We start from the raw sequence: 25,579 nt of genomic DNA on the forward strand, positions 1-25,579 counted from the left end.
GTTGTGTGCACGCGCAGCAATGCGGTGCGACGAGCCTACATTCCTTTTTAACCTTCTGAATGGTTTCTTGCGCATCAGATTCAGATTTCCTTTAGTTCGTTTTTTTCTCCGGGCTTCTCAAGGCAACAGGACCTTTATTAGTTAGGGCTTACAGATTATTCTCCCAATTTGGTACCCCGTACATAGGTGTCGTTTGACAGAAATCACATCGGTGGTTCTTCACCATGACTTGCGCGAAGATGCAATGTGTGATGTGGTGGACATGCTTTGATTTCCTAGATCTGATGTCGAACGTTTGGGGGGACAGCAAAGCCCCACTCGGCTCTGCGCCCAACTTCCTTTTTCGGGCGGCTTTACCGTTAAGCTGCCCCACGAAAAGCCTGTAAGCCACTATTTAGACATTTTCAGTCACCTCACAGCCTCTTGCGACATCTCATATACCTCTTTCTCTTGCAACCGCACACACACGCGCTCCATGGAGTCGATCGACGAGATCCAGGCACGCCACCGGCGTGAGCTGCGCGACCTGCAGGGCCGCATCACCAACAAGAAGAAGAACGCCACCAAGAAGACCCGCAAGGGCGTCAACGACGAGTGCGCGGCGCTCGAGCACGCGATGCGCGAGAGGCACCAGGCCGAGCTGCAGGCGGCAGCGGACGGCGGCGGCGACAAGGGGGTGGCGGATGGGGAGGACGATGCGGGCGAGGACGGCACGACACAAAGCGGCGAGGCCCCTGTCGATTCTGTCACGACACAGCTTGCCGACACGACGATAGGGGACGGTGCAACACCACACGAGCAACCACAACCAGCTCAACAACAACAACAGCAGCAGCAACCCAAAAGACGCAACCGCCAAAAGGAGCGGCTGGCGCGCCGCGCCGCTGAACAGGACGAGGCGGCAGCCCAGGCGGCCGACGAGGCCAGCCACATGGTCGACCACGCCGCGGCCGAGCGCGCGACCATGGCGCCCCTCATTGCCAAGGCGGGCCGCGTCGAGCACCCGATCCGCCCCGACGGACACTGCCTGTTCTCGGCCGTTGCCGACCAGATGGAGGGCGTCGGCAGGCCCGTGCGGCAGACGGCGCAGGATGAGGCGCTGGATGCGTTTCGGGCGGTGCGGCACGCGGCGGCGCGGTACATGGAGGCGCACCCGGACGACTTTGCGCCGTTCTTGCTGGCGGCCGAGGACGGGACCGACCTGGACACGCACATTGCGCAGATCCGTGACACGGCCGAGTGGGGCGGGCAGCTGGAGCTGTCGGCGCTGGCGAGCGCGTACGATGTCAACATCCAGGTGCTGCACGACGGGCGCAGCGAGCTGATCACGCCGGCTGGTGCTGGAGGCGGAGGCCACGACGAGCGGCCGACGCTGTGGCTGGTGTACTACCGCCACGGCTTCGGCCTGGGCGAGCACTACAACTCGTTGCGGGCCAAAGCGGCGGCATAGGTGGACAGCACCTTTCTTCCGTTTCTCACCCATTTTCTCCTTCACATACACCGGGCCACCATGTGGCTCATCCATACAGAGATCGCTGGCGTTGCGGCACCACTTTTGAATTCGATACAAATGACATACATGACAAAGACAAAACAGTGCATAAAGTAAGCAAGAACAACCGTGACTATGCCGTCCCGTCTAAAGCATGCATCATCACACCATGCCACCGTGGCAGTTATTCCGTTCTCTCTGAATGGGGCACCCTTGGTCCTGTCCTCAGTATGGCAACCTCGACTCGCTGCCGTAGCCCGGACTTGTCGGCACCACATCCTTGACCGGGTGCAAAAACATTGCCGGCAGACACGGCCGTCCATGCGCCATCTCCCACTCCAGGCCTCCAACTCCGTTGTCCTCGTAACCCACCCAGTTGCTGTACAGTCGCTGCGGTGGGTCGGCGCGGTAGTACCAAGTGCTGCCGCGGAACCGCCCTTCCCGTCCCCAGCCCATGGCACTGTCGGGCCCACCGGAAGAACCGCCGCGCGGGCCGTTGTTGAACCAGCGCGCAAGCCGCTCGGGCGCCCATGGCCGGTCCATGAAAATGGGCATGGGCGCATAGACCGCCTTGAGGCCATGTAGCAGAGCCACCGTGCCGGGCGCCATCTCGGACCCGACGTGGTTCCCGCGCAGGTTTTCAACATGCATGATATCGAGGAGTCGCCGCGACAGACGGCACTGCGTCACAATGGCACCGCGTCGCGGCAGAGACTCGGAGGTGTGGTTTACGTCGTCGTACGACCATACTTGGTCGCCGAGCACCCAGCCACTGCCCTTGGGGTCGAACAAAGGCGACAGTGTGATGAGGTCGGCATCTTCTCCGACACCCCATTTAAACTTGTCATCGTGAGGCGCGGTGGTGGGTGGTCGTGGGCCGATAGGGTTGATGAACGGCGTGTCCGGTGGAGGGCCCCATACGGCACTCTTCTTCGACATGGCCTCGACGGATAGCCGGAAGTCTGTGTCGTAGACGCCGTGGTAGCCGGGAATGTAGTACCGCTCGTTGCGCTCCCACAGGCCCCGACGAGGCTGGCGCTTGGAAAACTGCCCGAGTTTCTCAAGCATGTCGTAGGCGTGACCCGTGATGCGCGCGTCCATCTCCCAGTTCCAGACGAACGCAAATTCGCGGAACTCCTGCATGAATTTTTGCACCGAGAGCCACTGCGCATTGTGCACGCTTGCCTCGTAACCCTTTTCGAGTTTGGGGTACGTTTCCTGCACAAAATCGTCGTTCCACAGCAGCGTCATACCCAGGAACTCCTTGGGCACGGACTCCTGCAGATACGTTTCGTACGTCTGGTTGTCCCACAGGTTGACACCCTCGTCCTTGACATGCACAAGGAGAAATACCTGGTACTCACCGCCCGATCGCAGGCTCAGCTCCGCGACGAGCGCACGGATGATATATCGGTCGTTTTCCGTGTATTTCTTGCCCGTATACGACCGCAGTAGGATGGCCGTCCGCTGTTCGTGTACAGCCTCGGTCAGCGACCTCCGTTGGCCATTTTCGTTGTTGGTTTCTTCATCCAGTGCATCGACAGTTGGCGTCCGTCGGCGAAGCTTGTGACGCTCCGTCGAGACGCCGGTGTCCACGGCAGGAATCTCGCCGTACACAGTCGTCACCAGGTCGTTGGGCGGGCCCACGAGGTCGAAGCGTGCCTGGTTCCGGTCGACGCAGTCCATTTGCACGTCTCCCCAGTCGATCTCGTCGCGCGTGCCATCGGCCAGAGCGTAGATGCCCAGCCGGGTGTCTCGTTCGTAGCACAGATGCTGGTCAATGGCGAACACGTCGTAGCTTCCGATACTGGGCGAAGGAAACCCGTCAGGAAGTCCTACAAAAGCAGACACGTCCGCGACAGACCGGCCTAGCGGACCTTTGCAAGGTACATAACGCGCCTTGCCCGACCGCCGCCATGACCACGAGTTGTAGTTTGGGTAGGGATCCATCTTGAACGGGCGCTCGGTGCTGAAGCTCGGTGCCGTCTTCCACTTTGTGAGCTTAACGGCGATTTTAGTCTTCTTGGCATTTGCTGGGGCTGCGAGATTCGACAGCGTGCCGCCGTAGAACTTTCCTGCTCCGGGGTGTCTGTCTCGTCAGTCGCCTGCTCACACCAACAACCACCTCTCCGCGTCCCCGTTCACTTACTTTCCCGTCTCTTCGAACTCCGTGTCAAACTCTCTCCGGATCTCGTCATCGCTCTTTCGTTGCGTAATATTCACATCGTCAAAGGGCAGCTGGTTTTCGTCAAACCCTTCCTCGCCCAACTGTTTGATCTCGACGCCGCTCAGTCGCAGCACCACACCAATTACCCGGCCGTCCGTGACGATGTCGGTCTTTCGCAGCACCAACGCGAGGCTCCAAGCGTTTCTCCATGAGACCACCAACCCGTAGACCAGAATCAGGGAGAGAACGAGATACAGGGTCTTGCGGGGCCGTGAGAAGACGGTCCACGACCGGGCCATACCCATCTTGCCCATCTTGCCCATTGGTGGCCCTAGTCTCGACAGCTTGAAAGCGACCAAGTTTTGTATATCACAAATCGTGGGACAAGTTGATGCCTTGGCTTTGCGGCAAAGTATTTCGTGATAATGAGAGGGCAAGGGGAGACAAAAAGAACGAAATGAATCACAACGCAAGGCTGAATCCGAAAGCAAGACAACCCAACGACAAGGACATGTACGTCACAGATGGCGACGCGATGGAAAGGCGAAAATAGATAGCTGTTTGACGGGAGAAATAGAACAGCAGAGTTGAAAAGAAAGAGAAAACAAGAGACGAGAGAGAAGAGAAAAGAGAAAAGAGAAAAGAAGGAAGAAGAGACGAGACAGAAAACAAAACAATACTGCAGAGCACAAGATGGAAGGTGCACCGTGCAATGCGCGAAGACACAGACACGGCTCCTGCCCCGGCGGGAACAAAAAAAGCAGCGAGGGCAGTCGCACGACGCGACTCGTCGTGTTGATGGGACGGAAGCAGCGGACAGACATATGCCAGATCGGGAAGGCACGATCCATCACTCTGCGGTCCTGTGCTTCTTCATCTGAGCCGACATCGGACAGCTACTCCCTTTCCTCCTAAGACAGCTATTTTCTATGAGATACAGAAAACTGTACCTTTGACAACATGAATTCGCTTCGTTCTTCGTCGTCATGCCCAACTCGGCGGTGTTACCGTCCCGTCGGGAACCAGCAGCTATCCGATAAGCTGTACGAGCATCTGTAAGCGAGCTACACTGGGACGGCGTCTTTTCATCTCGGCGCCCGAGACACAATATCTTACCAAATCAGCTCTCAAAGGCCTGGAAAGGTCACTAGTATCAGACAACAACAAAGCTTCGTAGCCGTGGCATGGGCAGGAATGTCACAAGTCCAATCATACACGGGAACAGGTCGAGCATGTCGGACGTTTTCCAGAGATCGCCTCAGTGTACTGCTATTGGACGCGCTCGAGAACAAATGGATCCACATATGAGAGAAGTCCCGTTGCAGAATGTGAGATCTTTCTACCGCGACGTGTTGATGTGCTCTCGAACTGTCTTGTTCTTTGTTCCTCATCTAAGTAGTACGCACTCTCGGCACTGTTCCACATACAAAAGCGGCCGAAATGGTTCCAGAGCCTGGACCAGTTAGGCCTGGCCTAGACGCCAGCTGCACCTTCCTCGCGCCTGCAGGCAACAGAGCTCTAGGACGATACCCCGCGCCTCCCGCATTGGTTCTGCCTGCGCCTGCCAGCTGTGGGGGACACAGCGTCATATTTGCGGCATGGCCACTAAATGCGCTGTGTTATCGCCCCGCAGCCCATATTCGCAACTCATCTACGGGAGTAATTAATTCCTACGACGTAGTCTCTAGCCTTCTCTTGACCTCTGTCACGACACATCTACACGCTTTCATCGACGACGATCAGCTTGACCTCCGTGTCTCCCGCGAGACGCCCTTTCTGCCCCTCTCTGACTCTCTCTCACACTCTTGTGGCCTCCAAACCGCCACCATGCCGCCAGCAAATCTTGTTGTAAGCTCAAGCGGCTCGATTTCTTTGCCCTACTCCCCCTCCCTCCCCCTACTCTTGATTGCTCTCTAACAAGCCCAGACCAAGATCAAGGTCCAGCTCAAGCTCTCCATTGCGCGCTTGCGCATGGTGCAGCAGCGCGACGAGGCCCTCGCCAAGGTGGCCCGTCGCAACATGGCCCAGCTGCTCGACGCGGGCAAGGAAGACTCCGCCCGCATCCGCGTCGAGAACATTATCCGCTCCGACATCACCTCCGAGCTGCACGAGATCCTCGAGCTGTACTGCGAGCTGCTCATCGCCCGCGCCGGCCTGCTCGACAGCCACACCTGCGACCCGGGCCTCGAGGAGGCCGTCAAGAGTATCATTTACGCGGCGCCCAAGACCGAGATTAAGGAGCTGCAGGTCGTGCGCCAGCTGCTGGGCGAGCGCTACGGCAAGGAGTTTGTCCTGGCCGCCATGGAGAACACAGACAGCAAAGTGTCGCCCAAGGTCGTGCGCAAGCTGAGCGTGGTGCCACCGCCGGATGAGCTCGTCAACGGCTACCTGGAAGAAATTGCCCGCGCGTATGGTGTGCAGTGGCCACGGCGGGCGGGCGGCGACGTGGATCTGGGCGAGCCGCCGAGCCTGCTCGACGACGGCGGCGATGACGACGCCGTCATCGTTGGCACCGCAGCACACGACGAGAAAGGAGACGACGACGGCGGCGGCAGTGGTGCTGGTGGGGGCGGTGGGGACCTCACACTTCCGTCGACGCCAGGCAAGCCCCCCGGTACGACGGCGCCAACGTCGGCCAAGCAAGCCAAGACACAGGAGGAGCTGACACGGGCAACGCCGCCCACCAACGACGTCTCCGAGTCTCCGCCGCTGCCGCTGCAGGTCAACCCGCCCACGCCCTCCACCGACAACATCCACCCCAAAGTCACGCTCGACTCGCAGGAGCTGAAGCCTCCCGTGTCGCCGACGGCCGCCAAGCGCAGCCCAGCACAAGCAGCCGCAAAACCAGCGCCAAGGCCATCCTTTGCAGACCCGGGCGCCCGGAAATTCGTAGCCAAGAAAAAGGACACGGTGGACGACGACCTGGCGAGGCGGTTTGCCGAACTGAAGCGGTCATAGAAGGCGATGGTCGGAGCGCTGGAGTTCGTTTTTATGTACAGCGTTTTGTTTCTTTTTTTTCCATGTCAGTCCTGTTCCTCGCGCGTCGCATGCATCTGCCCCTCATAGCCAGTTACGAGTTGTCTTTCATGTCATTCCACGTAGTACACAATGCTTCGCCAGCAACGTCTGTATTGATATGTCCGACAAAGGGAGGACTGGCCCTGTCCAAGAACGCCTGCCAAAAGAAGATCGAACAAGTGAACCCAAAAACGCCGTGTCGTATGCCCGTTATACCACTGCTCGTGTCACCCACCTTCCCCCCCGCGTATTCTCTGTTGCATGCCTCTCCCTTGCACCCGCGTCACTTGCGTCACTCCAGCTTGTCCAGGTGCTCCAACCGCGTGAGCACTACCTGCTTGCTCGTCTCCTCAATCTCGCCCGCCAGAAACACCTCGTCGAGGATCGCGTACACCTTGTAAAAGTTGAAGACCAGGTCGAGCTCGCACACGTTGCCGAAGAAGGCGTCGAGCACCTCGACAAAGAAGTGGATCGCCTCGAGATACGCCAGCTCGTTGTCGTTGGTGTCGACGCAGGCGCAAAAGAAGAGGCCCGCGTACCGCCGGTAGACAACCTTGTGGTTGCGGAACTCGACAAAGTTGCTCTGGTACTTTTGGTCGCGCGGCGCCACGAGACGGTGGACCTCGCCCTTAAGTTTGATCTTCTCGTCGTCGGTGTACGGCACGTACCATTTTGCCAGCCGTGTCTTGCCTCTGGAAACGTGAACGTGTGGGAGTGGTTAGTTCTTCCGCGTGATCCAGCGTCTCGACAAAGCTGCAACGTCCATCATAGCCGAGACTCACTGCCGGTTCTGGATGAGGATAAAGGACAGCATGTCGGGCGCCGGGCGACGGGCGGGGCGGCCGGCCACGTGAGGAGGGCGAGAAGGACGGGGAGGGGCGACGAGAAAGAGAATGCGGTCGGGGTGTGCCGTTCTACAGACCGACCCTCGAGCAGAGACGAGACTGCGATTGATTGTGGTATGTTAGAAAAGGGAGCGGCAGTCGGGCGTTTTGTCGCGTTGGTCGTCGGATGGGTCGTCGGTTTGGTCCGTGGGAAAGGAGAATGCTCTACGATCGTCGCCGGGGTGTGCACGTCTGACGGGAGCTGTGCAAGATGGCGTTGGCCTGAACCCTTGTGGAAAATAAGCGGTGACGAAAGAAAGGGGGACACGGAAGAAGCACACGGCGTAAGCCAGCGGCAGAAATAGCGGGTCAGCACTATCGCCGCGCGAGCAAAAGGTCCCCAAGAAATTATGTAACCGCAGCCGCGCCTTCCTTGAGAGAGACTGTCGGCCTAGCCATTCGCGCCTTCCCGCCGAAACGACGAATAGAGTAGCAAGAGCATCCGAATGACCAAGGTTTCCAGTTCCCTTTTTTGGATGTTGTGTTCCCAGGGACCATCTTTTGTTGACTTCATCTATTCTTCTCTCTCAACGACTCGTCGCATACTAAGCTTCATTATCTTCCGCTTCCTAGTATCCAGGATGTGCCTCTTAGTACTATGTTAAACACAGAATCCAGGTCCCATCGCCATCAGCGGCATCAAAGCATGTGTGGCGCCGGCGCTTCTGCCAGACGATCATCGCGCAGTCACGGCCCTACAGCATGTTATTGGGAGCTATGATTATACTTTCCCTTGACAGTTCATTTGCTTGTTCTTCCCTTCATTCCGAAATTGTACAATGACATTTGAACTCAAACTGCGCCAGGGTGTGGGCTACCTGTCGTGAGGGGCCAAGAAGAGAACCGCCTCGCCTCGCGAATCTGCGATCCCACTCGGGCCGTATTAACTGGTTCTGACTATAGGGGGGCGCTCTACAAATGGCATGACCGACCTCTCATTGAAGATGATCTTTCCGCGCTTCCTGTGATGTTCACAGCCTCGCCGGTTGCCAGCACCTTCGAACAATGCGACCTCCGGCGTCGATTGGCCGACCTCGCCCGGCCGATCAAGTGAACAGCCGCCCAGGAATTCACCTGCCATCCATTTTCCAGTCTCGGATCTTCCTGTTTGGCAGTATCTGTACTGGCCGTGATGAAGAATTGATCGGCAAGGGTCCCGTGACTTTGTCTCATCTCTAAATCCAAGCCTTGCTGAACCGCAACAACCAACCAAACGTTTCATCTCCGACGTTGATGGTATTATATGCTCAAAAGTTGGGTTGTGTTTTTATTTGATTAATAAATGCTGCACAGATATTTGTCCTGAACACCTTCGCCCGCTTGCGTTTGCTCCGGGAGTCTGGCAGGCATGACATGCGGCTAAAGGCAAGCAATCAATTGCACGCCGCGAAATCAACAAGCAAGCGGCCCCTGAGCGAAGCAAAATGGGTCTCAAAACAGCTGTTACCTGTTTTTTCTGTTTCTGCTTGTCTATATGCTGTATTATTTCCGACCTCCGCTCTTTTCCATACTCCGTTGCATGACTTTTGCTCATGTCGACCATCACCAGTTCCACAAAAACATGTATACAGCGGAGAGCTTCCGAGTATCATGTAAAATTTTGATCTTTCGTTTTTTGTCTCTTTTCTCATGATTTTCTTCTTCGCTACGCCTTCCCTTTTCTTTTCTTTTCTTTTTTTTAGACTGCGGTACTATTCAGGCCATTTCGTTCGTTGCGCTGCTCTTTTTTTCTGTTCAGCCTCTCTGGTCGATTATCTTCGGCCAAGCGTCCAAGTGGCTAACATCGCGGGAGATCCACTGATTTACATTCCTTGACAACCCTCACCAGGACCTCCCGACGTACACATTGGCATAATTTGTATTTATAAATCGAATGCTCATTCAAAGCTCTTCGTTTTTTTTTTTTTCTCTATCTTCATCTTCTCTTGCTTTCTTTAAGTGTCATATCAATAATTTTGAAATTGCCATTTTCGTCATCGTCTTCTTTTTTTTTTTTTGGTGTTTATATCCGACTTACAGCGCTTACAGTATATTTGGCTTACACCAACTCAACAAGACTCGCTTGCACAGCCATGAAGTCTCTCTCCGTTGCAACCATCTCTTGGCTTCTGGCAACGCAGGTGGCGGCCGCTCCCGCATATGTCAAGGACAGGGACGTCGTTCTGAGCCCATCACCCAGCTCTTGGCCCAACGCAACGGTGCCCAGCTTATCAGGCACAGGATCGATCCCCAGCAGCACTGCCGTTCCCGTTGGTGGTGGTTCCAGCGGTGGCTTTACGTCTTCCCTGTACTTTTCAAATGGGTTTGTTTACTTTTTAGATTGAGCTTCTCTCCTTCATACAGTTCCTGTAGCATCTGCTAACAATACTTCAGCGGCGAGATCCAGCCAAACCAGCTTCCGGTCAACAAGATCTCCCATGTCTTATATGCCTTTGCCAGTATTGCCTCCGATGGCACAGTGTGAGTGCATTCAACAGAACATGAGTTCTTTCTTTCTTCTTCTTTAATTTTTTTTTTTTTTTTTTTAAAAAAAAAGGCGTCAAGACTAGTCACTCTAACAACTACTCAGGTCCTCCGGCAGTGAAGCCACAGATGTTGGCTCGACGTGGTCGTCAGACTCGGTCAGAGGAGTAGGCAGTGCTGCTGCAGGTGGTTACGTCCAGCAGTTCAACACTCTGAAGAAGGCGAACCGCCATCTCAAGGTGCTGCTGTCCATCGGCGGCTACGGCCAGGGCGACGTATTTTCGGCCGCCGCATCGACGGCCGCCACCCGGAAGCAGTTTGCCAACACGACGGTGCAGCTTGTGACAGATTGGGGATTTGACGGCGCCGACATCGACTGGGAATATATTGCGACTTCAGAAGACAAGGCGAATGCCGTCCTCCTGCTCAAAGCCACCCGTGACGCGTTTGACGCCTATGCAGCGACATATGCCCCGGGCTACCACTTCCTCCTCTCGTTTGCCAGCCCCGCCGGCACCGACCACTACCAGGCCATGGACATTGCGGGCATGAACACGTACCTGGATTCGTGGAATCTTATGGCCTACGACTACGCCGGCAGCTGGGGTACCACCGCGAGCCACCAGGCGAACGTCTATGCCAACCCCGGCGTGGCCCACTCCACGGTTGTCAACACCGACACCGCCCTGTCATACTACCGCAGCCACGGCGTCGCCGCGCACAAGATAAACCTCGGCCTGCCGCTGTACGGGCGCTCATTTGATGCCACCGGTGGCCTCGGCGACTCGTACTCGGGTGTCGGCAGCGGCAACTTGGGACAGGGTGTGTGGTCCTACAAGAGCCTGCCGCGGCCGGGGGCGGACGAAAAGTTTGACGAGACGGCCGTGGGAGCGTACAGCTATGACGAGTCCACGCAAGAGCTCATTAGCTACGACAGCCCGGAGTCGGCCTACCACAAGGCGCAGTACATTCAGAAGAACGGACTCGGCGGGGTCTTTTTCTGGGAAGCTAGCGGGGACGCCGACAACGAACGCAGCCTGGTCGGCCTGTTTGCCAAGCAGTTTGCCCAGCCTGCCGGGGGCCAAAACCTCCTCAGTTTCCCGACGAGCAGGTACACAAACATCCGGCAAGGGACAGCCGTGTTCTAAGAAAATGTTCCCCTATGCTCTTGTCCCACAAGCTTTCTTTTGTTCCTTCGATTTCAAGTTGAAATTCCAAACAACCCTCCTTTTGTTACGCATATTTTGTCCAGGCTTCGATGAGACTGCCTCATGAATTTTAGAAGGACGCTTCACGTTCAGTCCTAGGTACCATTATGACTTGCGGATGTTTTCTTCTTCTCTATTTATTTCCCTTTGCTTTCTCTCCGATTTAGTTTCTCGTTTCGATTCCCCGTCTGTTGGATATTTCACAGGCCGTTGTCTTTATTCCCACGTCCTTTTTTCCGGCGGTTACGAGCCACGCCTTTGCTTTGGCAACATATCTATATAGCTATCCTTATGTATAAAGTATAATTTGTCCCTATGAGTCCCAATAAAAATCAAAAGAAACTTACGCATATGTAATACCATGTAATGATTGAGGCACTGTACGTCGAACATAGCCGGTCGGAGAATTGAGACAATACCGTGCGACAACATGACAATAATACTTACACTGTATGCACACTGTATTGAACTCCTAGTCGACTTGCACGTGATTCGATTAGGTAATACGGACACGCCCGCAAGGTTCACTTCCCCACGCTCCACCAACCGTCTGTCGCCAGTCTACGACATCTCCTCCGCAAACCGTCACCACAGCTCCCTTCCTGGCTCGCCGGCATCGCGACAACACCCACGCCCGTCCCCGGCCTCCTCTATCAGTATTCGTTCGGTCGTTTTTGGTGCATTCTTGGACGTTCTTTTTGGTTATATTTTCTCTATTTCTACCGCTTGTATTACTACCGGGCCTCCATTTTGCGCATTGCGACGTGGCGCCGTGTACTGTTGTAATTGCGATCCAAATCCATCGGGGCGACACGAGGAAGCAGCCGCATCCCAGTCGCTCAGTTCTGGTCGATTCCCTTCGTCAGCAATACGGCCACCGGCGAAGTCCGCCTCGACCACGCGCCCGCTGCCCGTATAGCATCCGACACCATGGCCGACCGCGACAAGCAAAACAAGTACAAGCAGGAGATTCAACAGGTCAGTAGTCATCCCGGTTCTTTGCGTCCTTTATGCATCTCCATGTTCTTTTCCGTGTCGTGTCCTGCATCTCCTGTCTCCGGCACACTGCAAAGTGCAGCAACTTCGACGTGACTTGGACGGTGGAGGCTTCCACTCTACGATGACAAAGATCGCTATCGTTCTGTGTAACGCTCGTCGGGCGCTGATAAGTGTCGGTATCTGGCCACGTTTTTTTGAGGAGGGGTATTTGTTTGTTTATTAGTTTTTCCTTCGCTTTTGTCCTCAATTTGGGGCGTGCTCTTACGCTCTCCCACGCGTGCTCAATTCTCGATGTCGTTTCGTCCACGCCGTAATACGGCTTTTCGACTTCGACCTTTTGACTTTTCGGACCCCTTTGCCTTTTTCTTTGCTTCACACTCTGTACGGAACCACCAGCCGTCTTCCAAGTGGACTTCTGCTATTGCATACAATGATGAAGCCAAAAGACGAGCTTTTGCCCATCATTCTCTTGCCGCCTGTGCTCCCAGAGCCATACCAGGGCAATGGCTCCGGCTCCATGGCCATGGACGCTCCGCACTTGACGCCTGTATTGCCCATACCACGTGCGGTCGCGTCTGCAACCGCATCGACGATTGTGCATTTGGGTAAGGCGCCGACGACTGCGATGACAGGGGCTGCGACCGCACCCTCGACTACAACAGCTCCAGTACGGGCTCCTCGCTACGGCGGCCGGATACGTGTGGGCAAAAAGGATGCCCCTTCCATTGCGACGCCTCCAACTGGCGTGTTCTACCCTCCCGGCGTTTGTGTCAAGGCCGCCAAGGCGGACGCGATGATCCAGAACAGCACCACCATCAAACGCCGCAAGTCGCGAGCAAAACCCAAGGGCATTCCAGCTTCGGCCAAGTGTACGGCAATTGCGGCCGAAACAGAGGCGGAAGTGAAGGAGGAGGAGAGACGGGAGAGGGAAGATGCCAAACTGCGGGCGAAGCCTGCGAGAAGACCGATTGTCAAGCAAAAGGAAATGGCCGCAGTCCAGAAAGCGAAGAGTGCCAAGAAGGAAGAGCCCGTGCAGTATACGAGACACAACCAACAGCCCCCTACGGAGACACCTACGGGGGCGCACATGCAGACCACGGAGATGCACTATACTACCCCAATGCCCAATCTTGCCAGAATCCGCAATGACTTACGCGAAAGCATTATACAGATGATGTACGTCAGTGGCGAGACTGGCGAACCATCTCTAGAGACACTCTCTATTATCGAAGAAATTGTCCGGCAGCAGGTGATTGAACTGGTATGCTCACCCACTGTCGCAACGCCGACTGTCGCGCCATTGCATATTATTATATTATTGTCTAACCCTTTTGTCTTCTTTTATAGCTACGAAGTTGCACGGAGCTAGCTGCACGGCGTGGATCGCGGAGTATCACCATTAATGATCTCATCTTCCAGATCCGGCACGACGCGCCCAAGGTGTCACGCCTCCGCACTTTCTTGTCGTGGAAGGACGTGCGCAAGAACGTCAAGGACTCGGACGACAAGGGCGCCGATGTGGACATTGGCGGTGGCGATGATGTGGCCGGTGCGCCCATAGCCGGTGCGCCCGTTGAAGATGCGGCCAAGAAGAACAAGAAGAACAAGCAGGTCCTGCCGTGGGAGCCTGTCTCCTTTTTCAACCAAGAGGTGCCGGAGCGCGACGAGGAGGAAGACGAGGAGGAGGAGGAGATGAACTACATTACACTGCAGCGCCTGCGCAAGGCAGACGAGCGCACCAAGGCGATGACCCGGGAGGAGTACGTGACGTGGTCCGAATATCGACAGGCGTCGTTCACGTACCGCAAGAGCAAGCGCTTCCGCGAGTGGGCCGGCTTCGGCGTTGTTACCGACAGCAAGCCGTCCGACGACATTGTCGACATCCTGGGCTTCCTGACATTCGAAATGGTCCAGACGCTCACCGAAGAGGCGCTGCGCATTAAGGACCACGAGGACCAGTGGAAGGAGCGCACAGGCGACGAGGCGCGCGGCTCCAAGAAGCGCAAGCTGGCCCAGGGCCTGTTCAATCTGCCCGGCGAAGGGCGCACGCCCGTCGAGGTGAAGCACATCCAAGAAGCCTTCCGGCGGCTCCAGGTGCGCCAGAAAAAGTACCGCGCCATGCTCAACGGCACGCGACTGTCGTCGCGCCCAAGTCTCAAGCTGGTAAATATTGCCCCCTCCCCCCCCCCCATTCTGTTGGACAGTTCAGGTACCGTTGCATAACATGTCATACTAACCTTGTGTTGCATAGTTTTGATTTATTTTGGCACACCGATTTGTCAACTTATTTTTGCACTCTGTCTATTTCAGTCTTGTCTGTTTTGTCGACTCTGGCTTTGAGCTGCCGAAATAACCATTGCCCAGCTGGCGTATGAGGACTTGTCCGGCTATTTTGCGTCTTATGTTTTTGCTGGTTTTGATCCTGCCCTTGGCAGTCTGGTATGCGTTTGGCGTTTGTACTGGTCCTTGGCGAACGAGAGCGTTCTTCTTGATGTGTTTTGTTACTCTTGGCTATTTCAACAGGCATTCTTTCGTAATGCCGTGCGCTTTTGATACGAACGTAATGCAATGCGCCCCTTCTCTCCGCAATATTTGGAAATTGGTCCCAGGATGCCGCTCCTACTGCTCGTACAACTCCGCCCAAGCCGTGTCAAAATATGCGCCCTGCGATCCCCAAACAACAACATAATGGCTGGCCAGCAGCGCCCACTCCTCGACCTCATCCAGTCCCTCAAGCCGGTTGACGCGCTCCTGCTCCTCGGCGGCCACCCACGCGCTCCAGATCTGATCAATCGTCCGGTGCTTGGCCCGCGCGAGGCCTGCTTCTCGCACCAGTCGCGCCTCTTGCGCGACGCCGTCGGGGTATGCCGCCAACGTCGGCATCTGGATCCCACGGCCCGCCAAGTTGGCCACCATGGTGCGACCGAATGCATCAAAGGGCCGTATGGGCTCGTAGATGACCACGCCGAGGCCGGCCAGCGACGCAGGCTGGGGGTGGATGCGGTCGGCGAACCAGCGCAGCACCGCGGCCGCCTCGGGCGGCTGCAAGTAGCACAAGCAGCATTCGGACACAAGCAGGGTCGGCACGTCCGTCCGGAAGCCAGCCAGGACAACGTCTGATCTTCCCTCCTCGCTGTTGGTCGTGTTGGTGCTGAAGCTGCTGCCGCTGCCCGCTGCCAATTCTCGCAGGTCCAGACCGTGGGCCCAGAGCTCGTTCCCCTGCCCCAGGCCCACGCGCCAGCTGCGGTGGATCCCTATGGCTCCAGCCAGCGGCGTATGCTGCGTTACTGGGCCCTCTAGTAATGACCGGATCGTGGGCACAGACTGCACGATGTTGCGCTTGCGGGCGCAGACTGTCGGGAAGTCGATCTCGTGGTAGATGACGTTTTGGAAGGCGGCGTGGCCGTCTGGCTGCTTCTGTGCCAGCAGCCGCAAACTCCGCGTGTCGGTGCCGGCACCGAGAGAGACGATTTGCCGGACGTGCAGCGGCGATGGTGTCTGTACTGCTTGTGGTGACGGCTCTGGCGTTGCCTCTCTGGACGGCGCGCCGGACAGGAACGCCCGAATAATCTTGTCCAGGCCCTGAGTCCGCGTGTACGTGCCTAACAGGTACGGTTAGCGAATGCCAGCGTATATATTGAAGCGAACGGTACCTTTTCTCGCCTGCATCCTCACCTCGGTTGATAATGGGCAGCCGTCGAGGAGCTGGTCCGCCGCCGTCACCTGCAAAGTACTGGGCGAACGGGTCTTGCAGCAGGCCAAGGTCAACGGCACTCATACGCGACAGCGCCGCGTCGGTGTCTGTGCTCTGGATGATGCCGCTGTGGTCCATTTTGCCAGACATGCCGCCGCCGTGCTGTGATGGTGGTGCGAAACGCGCTGGCCCAGACGCTGTTGGTCCCCCGAGAGAGCTGCCTCCGCGTCCGACTCCTCGGCGACCGCCGCGGCCCGACCGTGGCGGTCCATTGCCCAGCCGGCCAAGAAGATTCGGTATAGACGGAGCCGCCATGGGTTGTGGAGGTGTCAGGCTCGGTGTAGGGTTTGGTGTCGGATTTGATGCCGAGTCCAGTGCCGGAGTCGGAGTTGGCGTTGAAACGGCCCGGGAACCCGGCGGTGGGGGCCCGGTCTTTGGCGGTGAGACCATTGTTCTCTATTTTTGTCGTCGGCTAATTACGCAAGTGGTGTCCTAGTCAGAGCTCGGCGCATGATTCCAATGCTGCTCCACCCCGTCCTTGGCCCGGCTGCGAGAAGAGCGTAGATTCCGTGTGGACCGTGTGGACGATGATTGCACAGCCTTGAGATCTGGGTTGTGCACCCTAGGAAGGGACTGGCGCAGCTTCCTTCCCCCAAGCTTCTGGCGCCTAGCGTGTGAGTGGGTCCATTAGCGGCCGAAACGATTGGCTCACAGCGTCTGCCCAGGCCCTGCAACGAGCTCGCAAAACAAGCTTCAACCTGCGCAAAGCTACCATGGCGGTGCCAGCGTGACCGTTTGCTCTCGGCATCTGAACAATTTGCTCCGCATGTTTAATGCGAGAAAGCGGTGCACATTCGGAGGATACTCGTATTCGGCGGAGCGACGAATCATCGGTAAATGGTATTGTGTTTCTCTCCAGCTCTTGCCTTTCTCGCCGTTGTTCCGTCGCACCTGCCTCCAGCTCGTTAAGGTATGGTGAAGGGGCCATGACGTATGGTGTCGCGGTTTCATCGGCGGCAGGCGCCACCGGGCGATCGCTGAGCTCCAAAGAAAGATCGAAGAAAGACATTCAACGCTGCACGCAACACCCACAAATTGTCTGTTTCGTGTCGCTTGTGGTGCCTTACCGTCCCTTTGCGTCATCCGACAATGTGCTCAGCCAACCATGTCGTCGTATTCCTCTAGTTTCTTACGCAAGGTGTTACGCCGTGTCCCGTTTCTTACCCCAAGTGAATCCTCCTGTTTGGACGGGTGGCAGGAGCGACCTAAGGAAGGCTAGCAAACCGAGCGACCCAGGCTGCTAGGTCCTCCCATAACTGGCAACCGTGCTGAGCCTTCCATTTTGTGGGCTGGAAGGACCTCTGCGGCCTGCGAGCCTGTTTGGGTACCTGCCTTCCTCCCCATGCCGCAGCGTGATCCTGCTGCGCTTGGCGCGACTAGGCCCAAAATATGGTTGCCTACGGGGCATTCGACGCCGGCCCTCACCAGATGTGACAAAGTTGACGCTTGCTGGCCGGTCGCTGCTTCTTTGTTGAAGCGGGTTGCCCGGCCCTTTTTGCTTTCATCATTGAACAAAAGGAAGGCGCAGCCCACTTTGCTTTTTGTGCCTCTCTTTCCTCGTTTCTTCCTCTCTTCTCTCCTCTTTCTACCTCCTTTCTGCATCTGTCTTCATCGGCATTTCGCGAGACCTTTTCTTTCTTTTTTTGGAACTCCATCAACGCCACGTCTTTTCCACCTCAGTCCGCATTCCACGGCCGCTGCCATGTCACACCTCCAGTATGCCGCTGTGGGCCTCGCCGTCCTCAAGCGGAGCATGGGCAACAACCCTGATGCGCCCGACCAAGACACGCCGGATGCTCCCAACTACAAACTGCCGCCGCTGACTTGGGGCCTCGTTGCCCTCATCACGCTCATATTTGTGCCGGCCTTTCTTTTTGTACGTGATGACAAGTGATGGAAACGTGAAAATCATGCGTGTGGCCCTCGCAATGCTGACCCGCTTTAGACGTCCTATTCGCTCAAGTCCGTCTACACGACGCTGGCCATCGTGGAGAACCCGACGCCGGCTGCGTACGAGGCTGTTGCTGGTGATGAGAATGATGCTGCCCCGGCCGCTGCCCCGAGCGCCGATGAAGGTGCTGCCGACGAGGAGGCCGCTGCTCAGGCTACACCCCCCAGCAAGCCCGTCACGGCCAGCATCCGCCGCACGTACAAGCTGCTCCGTGCTGCCAACGGCTGGCGTGGCAACTACCGCGGCTTCTGGCTGGCGGTCCTCATCTTCATCCTCGCCGCCGTGGGCACGACCGCTGTGGCGGCCATTCCCTTCGTGCCGAGCTTAGTTGCTGCTCTGATTGTGGCCCTCGGCCTTGTCCAGCTGCAAACTGCTTGGGTGCACACCGTCATCCGCGCCACGCCGTCCTCCACCCCTGTGTGGCGCAACCTGCCGCCTTTCCGCCGCACCTTTGAGGCCACCTCCATCCCCGCGTTCCTTCAGTGGGCCGCCGGCCTCGTCACCACCCTCGTCAGCGTGCTGCTGACCAAGGCCCTGGACCTCCCTAAGCACCACTCCGGCCCGCCGTACGAGGTACCGGCCTACTCGCACGACTTGATCTGGAAGGTGATTGTTCTCTTCGTGGTGGCCCTTGTGCTCGTCTTTGTCCTTTCCATCCCCGCCAACGTCGTCCTCGTCCGCGTTCAGGCCAGCCTTCTGCCCCCTGACGAGGACACCGTCGTGCCGTTTGACCGCTCCTTCAACGGCACGGTCGAGCCCGCCGTCGTCGGCGGCCGCTCGTACGTCACGATCCGCGATGCCTTCCGCACGTTTTCGCGCGCCTCGTGGAAGCGCGTGTACTTGCTGTACATCAAGTTGCAGGTGCTCTCGATTATCGTCAACGTCGTGTACCTGGCGATTGTTGTTCCTCTTGTTGTCCTCACCAGCAGCAAGGTCGAGGGCCCTAACTAAGCGCAACCAGCGCTGGAACAGGCATCAGTCTCAAGGTGCTCCCGCTGGTCTCTAGACAAAGTGTTGGCCAGTGGGACACCAAGGACGTTGTCGAAATCACCAGACTCATTGTCTGCGTGCAAAGTCCACAGATATGCGTCGGCCGCAAACAAAGCCATGGCACTTTCTCTCTCCAACCGACCTTTTTGGATAAGCTGGGCGTCGCCGAAAGTGTCCCATTTTTTACGAATACAGATATGACGCATGCATACCCATGGGTGAGGATGCAGACCTGTCAAGCAGGAAATTTCAACTCAATGATTTTATTGTCCTTTGTTGAATTGTTTTCTTTGGTTTTTGGTTTAGTTTCTGCGTGATTTCATTCATTTTTTTCTTTCTTTTTTTCGTTTTTTCCCCTTCCTTTTTTGCCATATTTTCCTCCCCACTGTGCCACCATTCGTCTGAAAACCAACATTTTGAGAAACCTTAATGAAAACGACAAGTATAATTAGCCACCACCAGTAATAATTACCGGCATCCCACGTTTATTATATTGTCATCTGAGATGTATCATGCCGGGTTTCCGATGTCTTTCCCATCCGTCTCTTGCTCGTATTTTCCCCTTCTGAAATATCCGACACCGAGTATGAACTATCCGACGTTGCCATGTTGTTACTGGTACCTGGCAGATATAGCAACCGCTCATTTACGTGTCAATGCTGGGAAATTTATGCAAGCCCGTATAGTTTGACGGGTTTGTACAGCTCGTTGATACATTCACATGCATGCGCCAGGTTTGTTTCCCACGATGTGCTGTCCCGAGCCGGCATTCTGGATAAAGCCAAAACGATCGTCGCCTCGCCAGTCTCCTGGGACGTTTTCTTCTATTTCGCTCCCTGTCGCTCCTAAACGATCAGCACCGGGCCAGAACGTCATTTGGGTGCAGTCCCGTCTTCCTTGCTCATCACATCGTATTTGTCCACTTTTCATACTTTGGGATCGCCGTCCAGCGTGTTCCGCACGCACTGCGAGAACTCTACCCGAGAGCATGCGCATCACCCGTGTCCTGCCTGCGCACCTCCAACTGTTGCATTGATTTACAACACCAAGTAAAAAGCCGATATGCGAATGTCATGTCAACGGAATGGGGGAGCATTGCCATGAGAAACGGCCGACAGGAGCATGTCGATCGCTCATCGCGATCGGTGTCATTTGATTGCTTGTTTGTTTTCTGAAGTTTATCTCCCTTTCCCTCTTTATTGTAGATTGTACGCCGTACTGAGGAGTCAAAGGCCGGAATAGCAAGCAGAGGTCTGCAAAAGGGCGTTTTTCCTGGTGGCGCGTCTCTTTCTGGAGCGAGACATTGGTGTACGTACAAAGAGGAAACGAGAAAAGGCACTCTATGAACACCAGGTACAAAAACGGAGGACAACGGCTGAATGGCGACCAATTGTCTCTGTCGCACAAAGATTTGACAAGCCACGGCAGTAAGCCACGGCAAACTCACCCTACATCTACTCCCGAGACAAGACTTTACATTGACGTCCCCGCCGTCTGGACAGACAGAACTGCAAACTGCAAGGAATGAAGGGGTTTGGCAACGGTGGCGCAAGCCTGACGCGGAGTGCTGTACAACATAAGCTACAGAGAGGACATTGCATGACGAGAGGCAGAACAAGACATTTAGAAACAAACGATTTCAGCTTGCAGTATATTTTGATAGACACACAGAATCGAAGCACTGGCGTGTCGCAATGACATGGCATGCTGTAACCGGCAGATCGTTCTCCTGCGGCATGCTGCGATTAAGTTTTCATGTAAACATTGACCAGGAAAGCAAAGCTCTGGCAGCACTGGTTCGACCTGTCAACTGGACGTCGCGCCGAGCAAAGAATGGAGATTGGATTCTGTGACCCGTGGCCTGTCGGCTAGTGTCTTTTTGACCTTTTACTATTGCTGTTTCTCCCTACTGCCGCCTGCTGTGCATCTCCCTGGTGTCCCGTAACGCTCTCCCTTTCGCACATGTTGTGTCCCTACCCGCGGTCATGCTGCTGACACGCATTGGCCAGGTCGAACATGGACCACGCGGCAAGATCAGGGAGACAAGCGAACGAGACAGAAGACACCGAGACAAAGAGACACCGAGAAAAACGAAAAAAAAAAAAAAAAAAAAAAAGAGAGAAAACGAGGCAACGACGTAGGGAGGCAAACGGGGCCGCGTCTCGTGGCCATTGAGCCAATATTGTGGCTCTGGCTCACATTTTTTCTCCCTTCCGTCGCTCCAACACCGCAGCTCGCTAATTTTGTCGTCGCTTCACTCGGTTCGCCACTTATAGAGGCTGGCCGCCTTTGATGCAATGTGCGCTTCCATATGAAAACGGGGATTGCTTGTTTGTGCCTTGCATGGCCCCCCAAAGACGGGTGCTGCGTCGTTCCTGTTGTCCGCCACACGGGATCGATATGACCTTATATTCAGGGATTCCGTGCTTGGAGTTGGCGACAGGCCTTCGCTCGCGTGCTAAACGGACCGAGTGTGTGTCATTGCATCGATCGCGCCCGCATGTTCATCGCATCCCGCATCCGTCTGCAAGTATCATATCTTGTAAATAAAGTAGATGCAGACGGGACGAGATAGATGACGGTCCGATAGAGAAGACTCGAAGGGGAAGAATCAAGGAAAGAAGAAGCACAACGGTCCGGACGCGGCAGACGACAGCGTCCGAGCACCCTGACGCAAATAAAGCATGCCAGATGTGGCTTGACGCACGAGACACGCAGCACCTGTCAATGTTTAGAGTGTTTTTGCCAGCAAGCTTGAGCTGACATGAGCTGCTTCAGTGTCCTTGGGTGCTCGCGCTTTCCTTTGTAGCAAGCAAGTTGCTCCGTAGTTGTTGGTGCGCTCCTTCCCTCCACAAGTTCCTTCCCTTTGTTCCGCACACCGACGTTCGCTGTTGCCTCTTCTGCCACTGCCGCCCCTTCTACCCCTGTGCTTGTAACTTTGACGGAAATGCTTGCTCGCGAGAAGCTCATTTCGGCTCGTTGCTAGCGCCAATTCCAGTCAGCCCTCTGATTGGTGTACCTGACAGTTTAATACCCTCCCCTGTTTTTTGCGCCACATGATTGGGCAGTCAGCCACACGCGTCCCCATTTTACTGTCAATGTGGACCCGCTCGACTAGCGTAAAAAGGCGGTCTTGACAACAAAACTTTGTCCAAGTCAACAAGCCCCTTGTCAACAAACGTTCCACCGACTCTCCCCCCAGTCACAGCCACAACAACCGCACCACGACGCCTGGACGCGGTCAAGCATCCTGTTCCAGATGTCCAAGCCACGGTGGGCAGGCGCAGACAAAGCAAAACGAAAGGCCAGCAGGCTCGGGACGGCTGTCCGCTGAGGCGTCGAGAAAAGAAAGAAGAAAATCATGCCCCTTTCCCCTTTCCCTGTTTCCCCTTTCCCTGTTTTTCGATTTGAATCACTGCCCTCATCTTACATCGTACGTCTCCATCGTGTCGTTTCTGCCGCCGTTTTGAGCACGTCCCGCTCGCCAGTGGCAAGAGGCGTTCGCCGGTCGCCCGTTTTCAGATTAACCCCTACTATGGGCCTATCCCCAGACTAGATTACGGCGCAATAACGCGCACTCACGAGCCCTCAGATGAAGATGTGCAGGGGTGGAGATGTGCTCCACGAGACACGGCAGCTTGCCTCTCAGAAGAGATTTTCTTGCGTTTACTCCGTAACTCTTCCGACCCTTGTCACGCTCCATGTGGTCCACCGGCCAGAACATCCAGGCAGTCCCACGGCCCCAGAGGTCTGCCTCATTTAACCTTTTCTCGTTCGGTACTGGCCTTATTTCCCTTTTCATCCTCTGGCTCCCCTTTCCTTCGTCTTTCTTTCTCTTCCCTTGTTCTCCCCCCTGTCTCTTTCTGCTGTGCAACACGTTCATTTTTCACTCGTTTTTCTCTTCAGAGCCTTCTCTGTGCCTTGGCTGCACATCCACACTCCTTTTGCATCTTTTTTCTTCTTTTCTGTTTACCGAAAGACGCTCGCTCGTCTCTTCCCTTCCTTTTTTCGCTACCACTCCTTTGTATTCTTCAGAAAAGCAACAAACAAAGGCTCTTTTCGCCGAATCGCAATTTACGGGACGACTTTGAAAGAATCCTCAAGAAGCACTTACGAACGATCCGATATCTTTGTGGCAGCAGGATCTTGGCTTCACACCTCGGGGAACATCTTTCCTCTTCGACATCAAACGCACTCGGACGGCACACGCGCTGTGTTTGCGTTTTCCTTTCTTTCTTTTCGTTCTATCTCTCATCGCCTGAGCGTGACCACGCGACGCTCGACACGTCATCCTCGTCCAATGAAGTTCTCGACGGTCCCGACCGCCATCGCGTCGGCGCTGGTCCTGGGCGCCGCGCAGCCGGCCCTCGGCGAGCTGCATGTCGGCCACCGTGTGGCTCACCAGCACTACGGCAAGCGCAACGCTCACCACCACAGCCACAACGCGGCCGCATCACTACACGAGCGGCAACCCGAGGCATCGCAGCCCGAGGCGCGCCAGGACGAGAAGCGCCAGCCACAGACGATCGAGTCTCTGCCCGCCCTCTTCACCCGCGACTCGTCCTCGCCCTCTTCACCGCAGTCCGTCTCCCGCAGCCATGTCGACGACATCCCCAAAGACATTTCCAAGCGCGCCGTCTGCTCGCTGCCCAACGACCCGGATCTGTATGCTGTCCCTGGCGCATCAAATGGCGGCTGGGCCATGGCACCCGATGTGCAGTGCACGGCCGGCTCGTGGTGCCCCATTGCCTGCACCTCTGGCAAGGTGATGGCGCAGTGGAAGCCCGGCACTTCCTACTCGTACCCGGAGTCCATGGACGGTGGCCTGTACTGTGGCTCCGACGGTACGCCCGTCAAGTCGTTCCCAGACCAGCCGTACTGTGTTGAGGGCACGGGCACTGTTTCGGCTGTCAACAAATGTGGTTCCGTTGTCTCGTTCTGCCAAACCGTCCTCCCCGGCGACGAGGGCATGTACATTCCCACAGACGTTCATGGCACAAGCACCCTGGCTGTTCCCGGCCCGTCTTATTGGGCTGGCACTGCTGCACAGTATGTCTTTTGTTCTCCTCTATCTCTTTCTCTCCCTCTCGTTGTGATATTTTGTTTCTAACAGATTAGCTACTATGTCAACCCTCCTGGTACTAGCGGCGCCGAGGGCTGCATCTGGGGTACAAATGCCAAGCCGATTGGTAACTGGAGCCCGTATGTCGCCGGCGCCAACACCGACAGCTCGGGCCTGACGTTCGTCAAGATCGCCTGGAACCCCATCTTCGTCTCGTCGGGACTGGCCAGCACGAAGCCCACCTTTGGTCTGCGCATTGAGTGCAACGGTGGCGGCTGCAATGGCCTGCCCTGTGAGATTGGCCCTTCCAACATCCACGATTTTAGCGTCACCAGTTCCGAATCGGCGTCGGGTGCTGGCGGTGCCGACTTCTGCGTGGCCACCGTCCCCAAGGGTGGCAGTGCCAACATTGTCGTTTTCAACCTGGACGGCAGCGGTGGCAGCGGCGGCAGCAGCGGCATTTCGTCGTCTGCGGCGCCGTCCACGCACTCGTCATCCTCGTCCTCGTCTTCTTCGTCTTCATCCTCGTCTGAGACGTCGACCACCTCGACTACGTCGTCTTCGTCCTCGTCGTCCTCGTCGTCGTCGTCGTCCTCATCTTCCTCGTCTTCCTCATCGTCGTCCAGCAGCAGCAGCAGCTCGAGCAGCTCGAGCAGCTCGCGGAAGACGTCGACCTCGAAGACGGCCGGCCCGACCACCTTTGCGGGTGGTATCTTCCACGAGAACGGCACTGTTTCTTCCACCCAGTCGACCAAGACTGGCACCGTGACTGGCCCGACAACTGGCTTAGGCAACGGTGCCCCGTCGTCCTCCAATGGCGGCGCGTCACCCTCGACGTCCTCCAAGAGCGAGGCCGTCAGCCACAACCAGGGCGGTGCTGCCGTTGTTGGCCTAATTGTTGCTGTTGTTGCCAGTCTTTGGTTGTATTAGGCTGTTTGAAGCACAACACAAAGAAGCCAACCAAAATACGAAAAATATCCAAAACGAAACCAAAAAATGAAGCAGACACGGAAAACAAGTACAACGAAACGAAGCACTTGACGTTACACATTTCACTTTCGATTCTTCACCCGGGCTCGACTGGTCGCCGCTTGTGCTGACTGACGTCGATAACCGCCCTTTTTTACCCCTCCACTTTTCACCATTCTCGCCATATAGTGCCTTCCATGACTTTGCCATCTCTTTTGCAAAGTTCTCCATTTGGCCAGTACATATTACCTCTATACCCGTGGCCTTTCCTGTCTAGACAGGAGAGTCCATTGCCTTGTTGATGACAGCCTGTTGCCTTTTTTTATTCGCCATTCTTCTTTCTTGGGCAGCAGGGGTTGACCAGGTGTTTTTATCATACGAGCATTTTATACCTTATTCCCTTTTTACATCTTCTTACCCGCTTTTGTCGTAGGCGACCAGGAAAATGGTCCTGGTCGGATATGAGCAAAGCGGGTCCCCCTTCTATTTCTTCTACTTTATCCATTTTGCTTCTATGCGCGGCAGACTTCTTTTACCCTTTTATTTTTTTATATATTTTTTTATCCTGCCGCTGCATATGGTTGCTCTTTTTGTTTCACTATATACCCTTCTCCATTTCTAA

General features: G+C 55.9%; 9 protein-coding genes across 9 annotated transcripts; 6 read left to right on the top strand and 3 right to left on the bottom strand.

The window, feature by feature from the left end:
* Positions 1–475: 475 nt before the first annotated feature.
* On the top strand, positions 476–1,450 carry SPBR_06088 (otu domain containing protein 6b; the record flags this gene model as incomplete). Its single annotated transcript, XM_040764350.1, has 1 exon — positions 476–1,450. The coding sequence occupies one exon, from the start codon at positions 476–478 to the stop codon at positions 1,448–1,450; it is 975 nt and encodes a 324-aa protein (XP_040622225.1).
* A 267-nt stretch (positions 1,451–1,717) lies between these two features.
* Positions 1,718–3,973, bottom strand: SPBR_05675 (uncharacterized protein; the record flags this gene model as incomplete). Its single annotated transcript, XM_040763938.1, has 2 exons — positions 1,718–3,581; positions 3,642–3,973. 2 exons carry the CDS (start codon positions 3,971–3,973, stop codon positions 1,718–1,720), a joined length of 2,196 nt encoding a protein of 731 aa, XP_040622226.1.
* Positions 3,974–5,486: 1,513 nt separating this feature from the next.
* SPBR_06024 (uncharacterized protein) lies at positions 5,487–6,617 on the top strand (the record flags this gene model as incomplete). The annotated part of the gene is made up of 2 exons (XM_040764286.1): positions 5,487–5,507; positions 5,586–6,617. The coding sequence occupies 2 exons, from the start codon at positions 5,487–5,489 to the stop codon at positions 6,615–6,617; spliced, it is 1,053 nt and encodes a 350-aa protein (XP_040622227.1).
* A 352-nt stretch (positions 6,618–6,969) lies between these two features.
* Positions 6,970–7,491, bottom strand: SPBR_06235 (AP-2 complex subunit sigma-1; the record flags this gene model as incomplete). The annotated part of the gene is made up of 2 exons (XM_040764497.1): positions 6,970–7,369; positions 7,460–7,491. The coding sequence occupies 2 exons, from the start codon at positions 7,489–7,491 to the stop codon at positions 6,970–6,972; spliced, it is 432 nt and encodes a 143-aa protein (XP_040622228.1).
* A 2,142-nt stretch (positions 7,492–9,633) lies between these two features.
* Positions 9,634–11,172, top strand: SPBR_05881 (chitinase; the record flags this gene model as incomplete). The annotated part of the gene is made up of 3 exons (XM_040764144.1): positions 9,634–9,863; positions 9,935–10,021; positions 10,131–11,172. The coding sequence occupies 3 exons, from the start codon at positions 9,634–9,636 to the stop codon at positions 11,170–11,172; spliced, it is 1,359 nt and encodes a 452-aa protein (XP_040622229.1).
* Positions 11,173–12,661: 1,489 nt separating this feature from the next.
* Positions 12,662–14,454, top strand: SPBR_05779 (uncharacterized protein; the record flags this gene model as incomplete). The annotated part of the gene is made up of 2 exons (XM_040764042.1): positions 12,662–13,492; positions 13,579–14,454. The coding sequence occupies 2 exons, from the start codon at positions 12,662–12,664 to the stop codon at positions 14,452–14,454; spliced, it is 1,707 nt and encodes a 568-aa protein (XP_040622230.1).
* Positions 14,455–14,850: 396 nt separating this feature from the next.
* SPBR_05886 (Leucine carboxyl methyltransferase 1) lies at positions 14,851–16,375 on the bottom strand (the record flags this gene model as incomplete). Its single annotated transcript, XM_040764149.1, has 2 exons — positions 14,851–15,833; positions 15,907–16,375. 2 exons carry the CDS (start codon positions 16,373–16,375, stop codon positions 14,851–14,853), a joined length of 1,452 nt encoding a protein of 483 aa, XP_040622231.1.
* A 1,312-nt stretch (positions 16,376–17,687) lies between these two features.
* SPBR_05988 (uncharacterized protein) lies at positions 17,688–18,887 on the top strand (the record flags this gene model as incomplete). Its single annotated transcript, XM_040764250.1, has 2 exons — positions 17,688–17,861; positions 17,931–18,887. 2 exons carry the CDS (start codon positions 17,688–17,690, stop codon positions 18,885–18,887), a joined length of 1,131 nt encoding a protein of 376 aa, XP_040622232.1.
* Positions 18,888–23,226: 4,339 nt separating this feature from the next.
* SPBR_05814 (sun domain containing protein) lies at positions 23,227–24,918 on the top strand (the record flags this gene model as incomplete). The annotated part of the gene is made up of 2 exons (XM_040764077.1): positions 23,227–23,975; positions 24,045–24,918. 2 exons carry the CDS (start codon positions 23,227–23,229, stop codon positions 24,916–24,918), a joined length of 1,623 nt encoding a protein of 540 aa, XP_040622233.1.
* Between the last annotated feature and the right edge of the window lie 661 nt (positions 24,919–25,579).

The sequence above is a fragment of the Sporothrix brasiliensis genome (genome assembly GCF_000820605.1).
Source record: "Sporothrix brasiliensis 5110 chromosome Unknown Cont15, whole genome shotgun sequence".
NCBI classification, from domain to species: Eukaryota; Fungi; Ascomycota; class Sordariomycetes; order Ophiostomatales; family Ophiostomataceae; genus Sporothrix; species Sporothrix brasiliensis.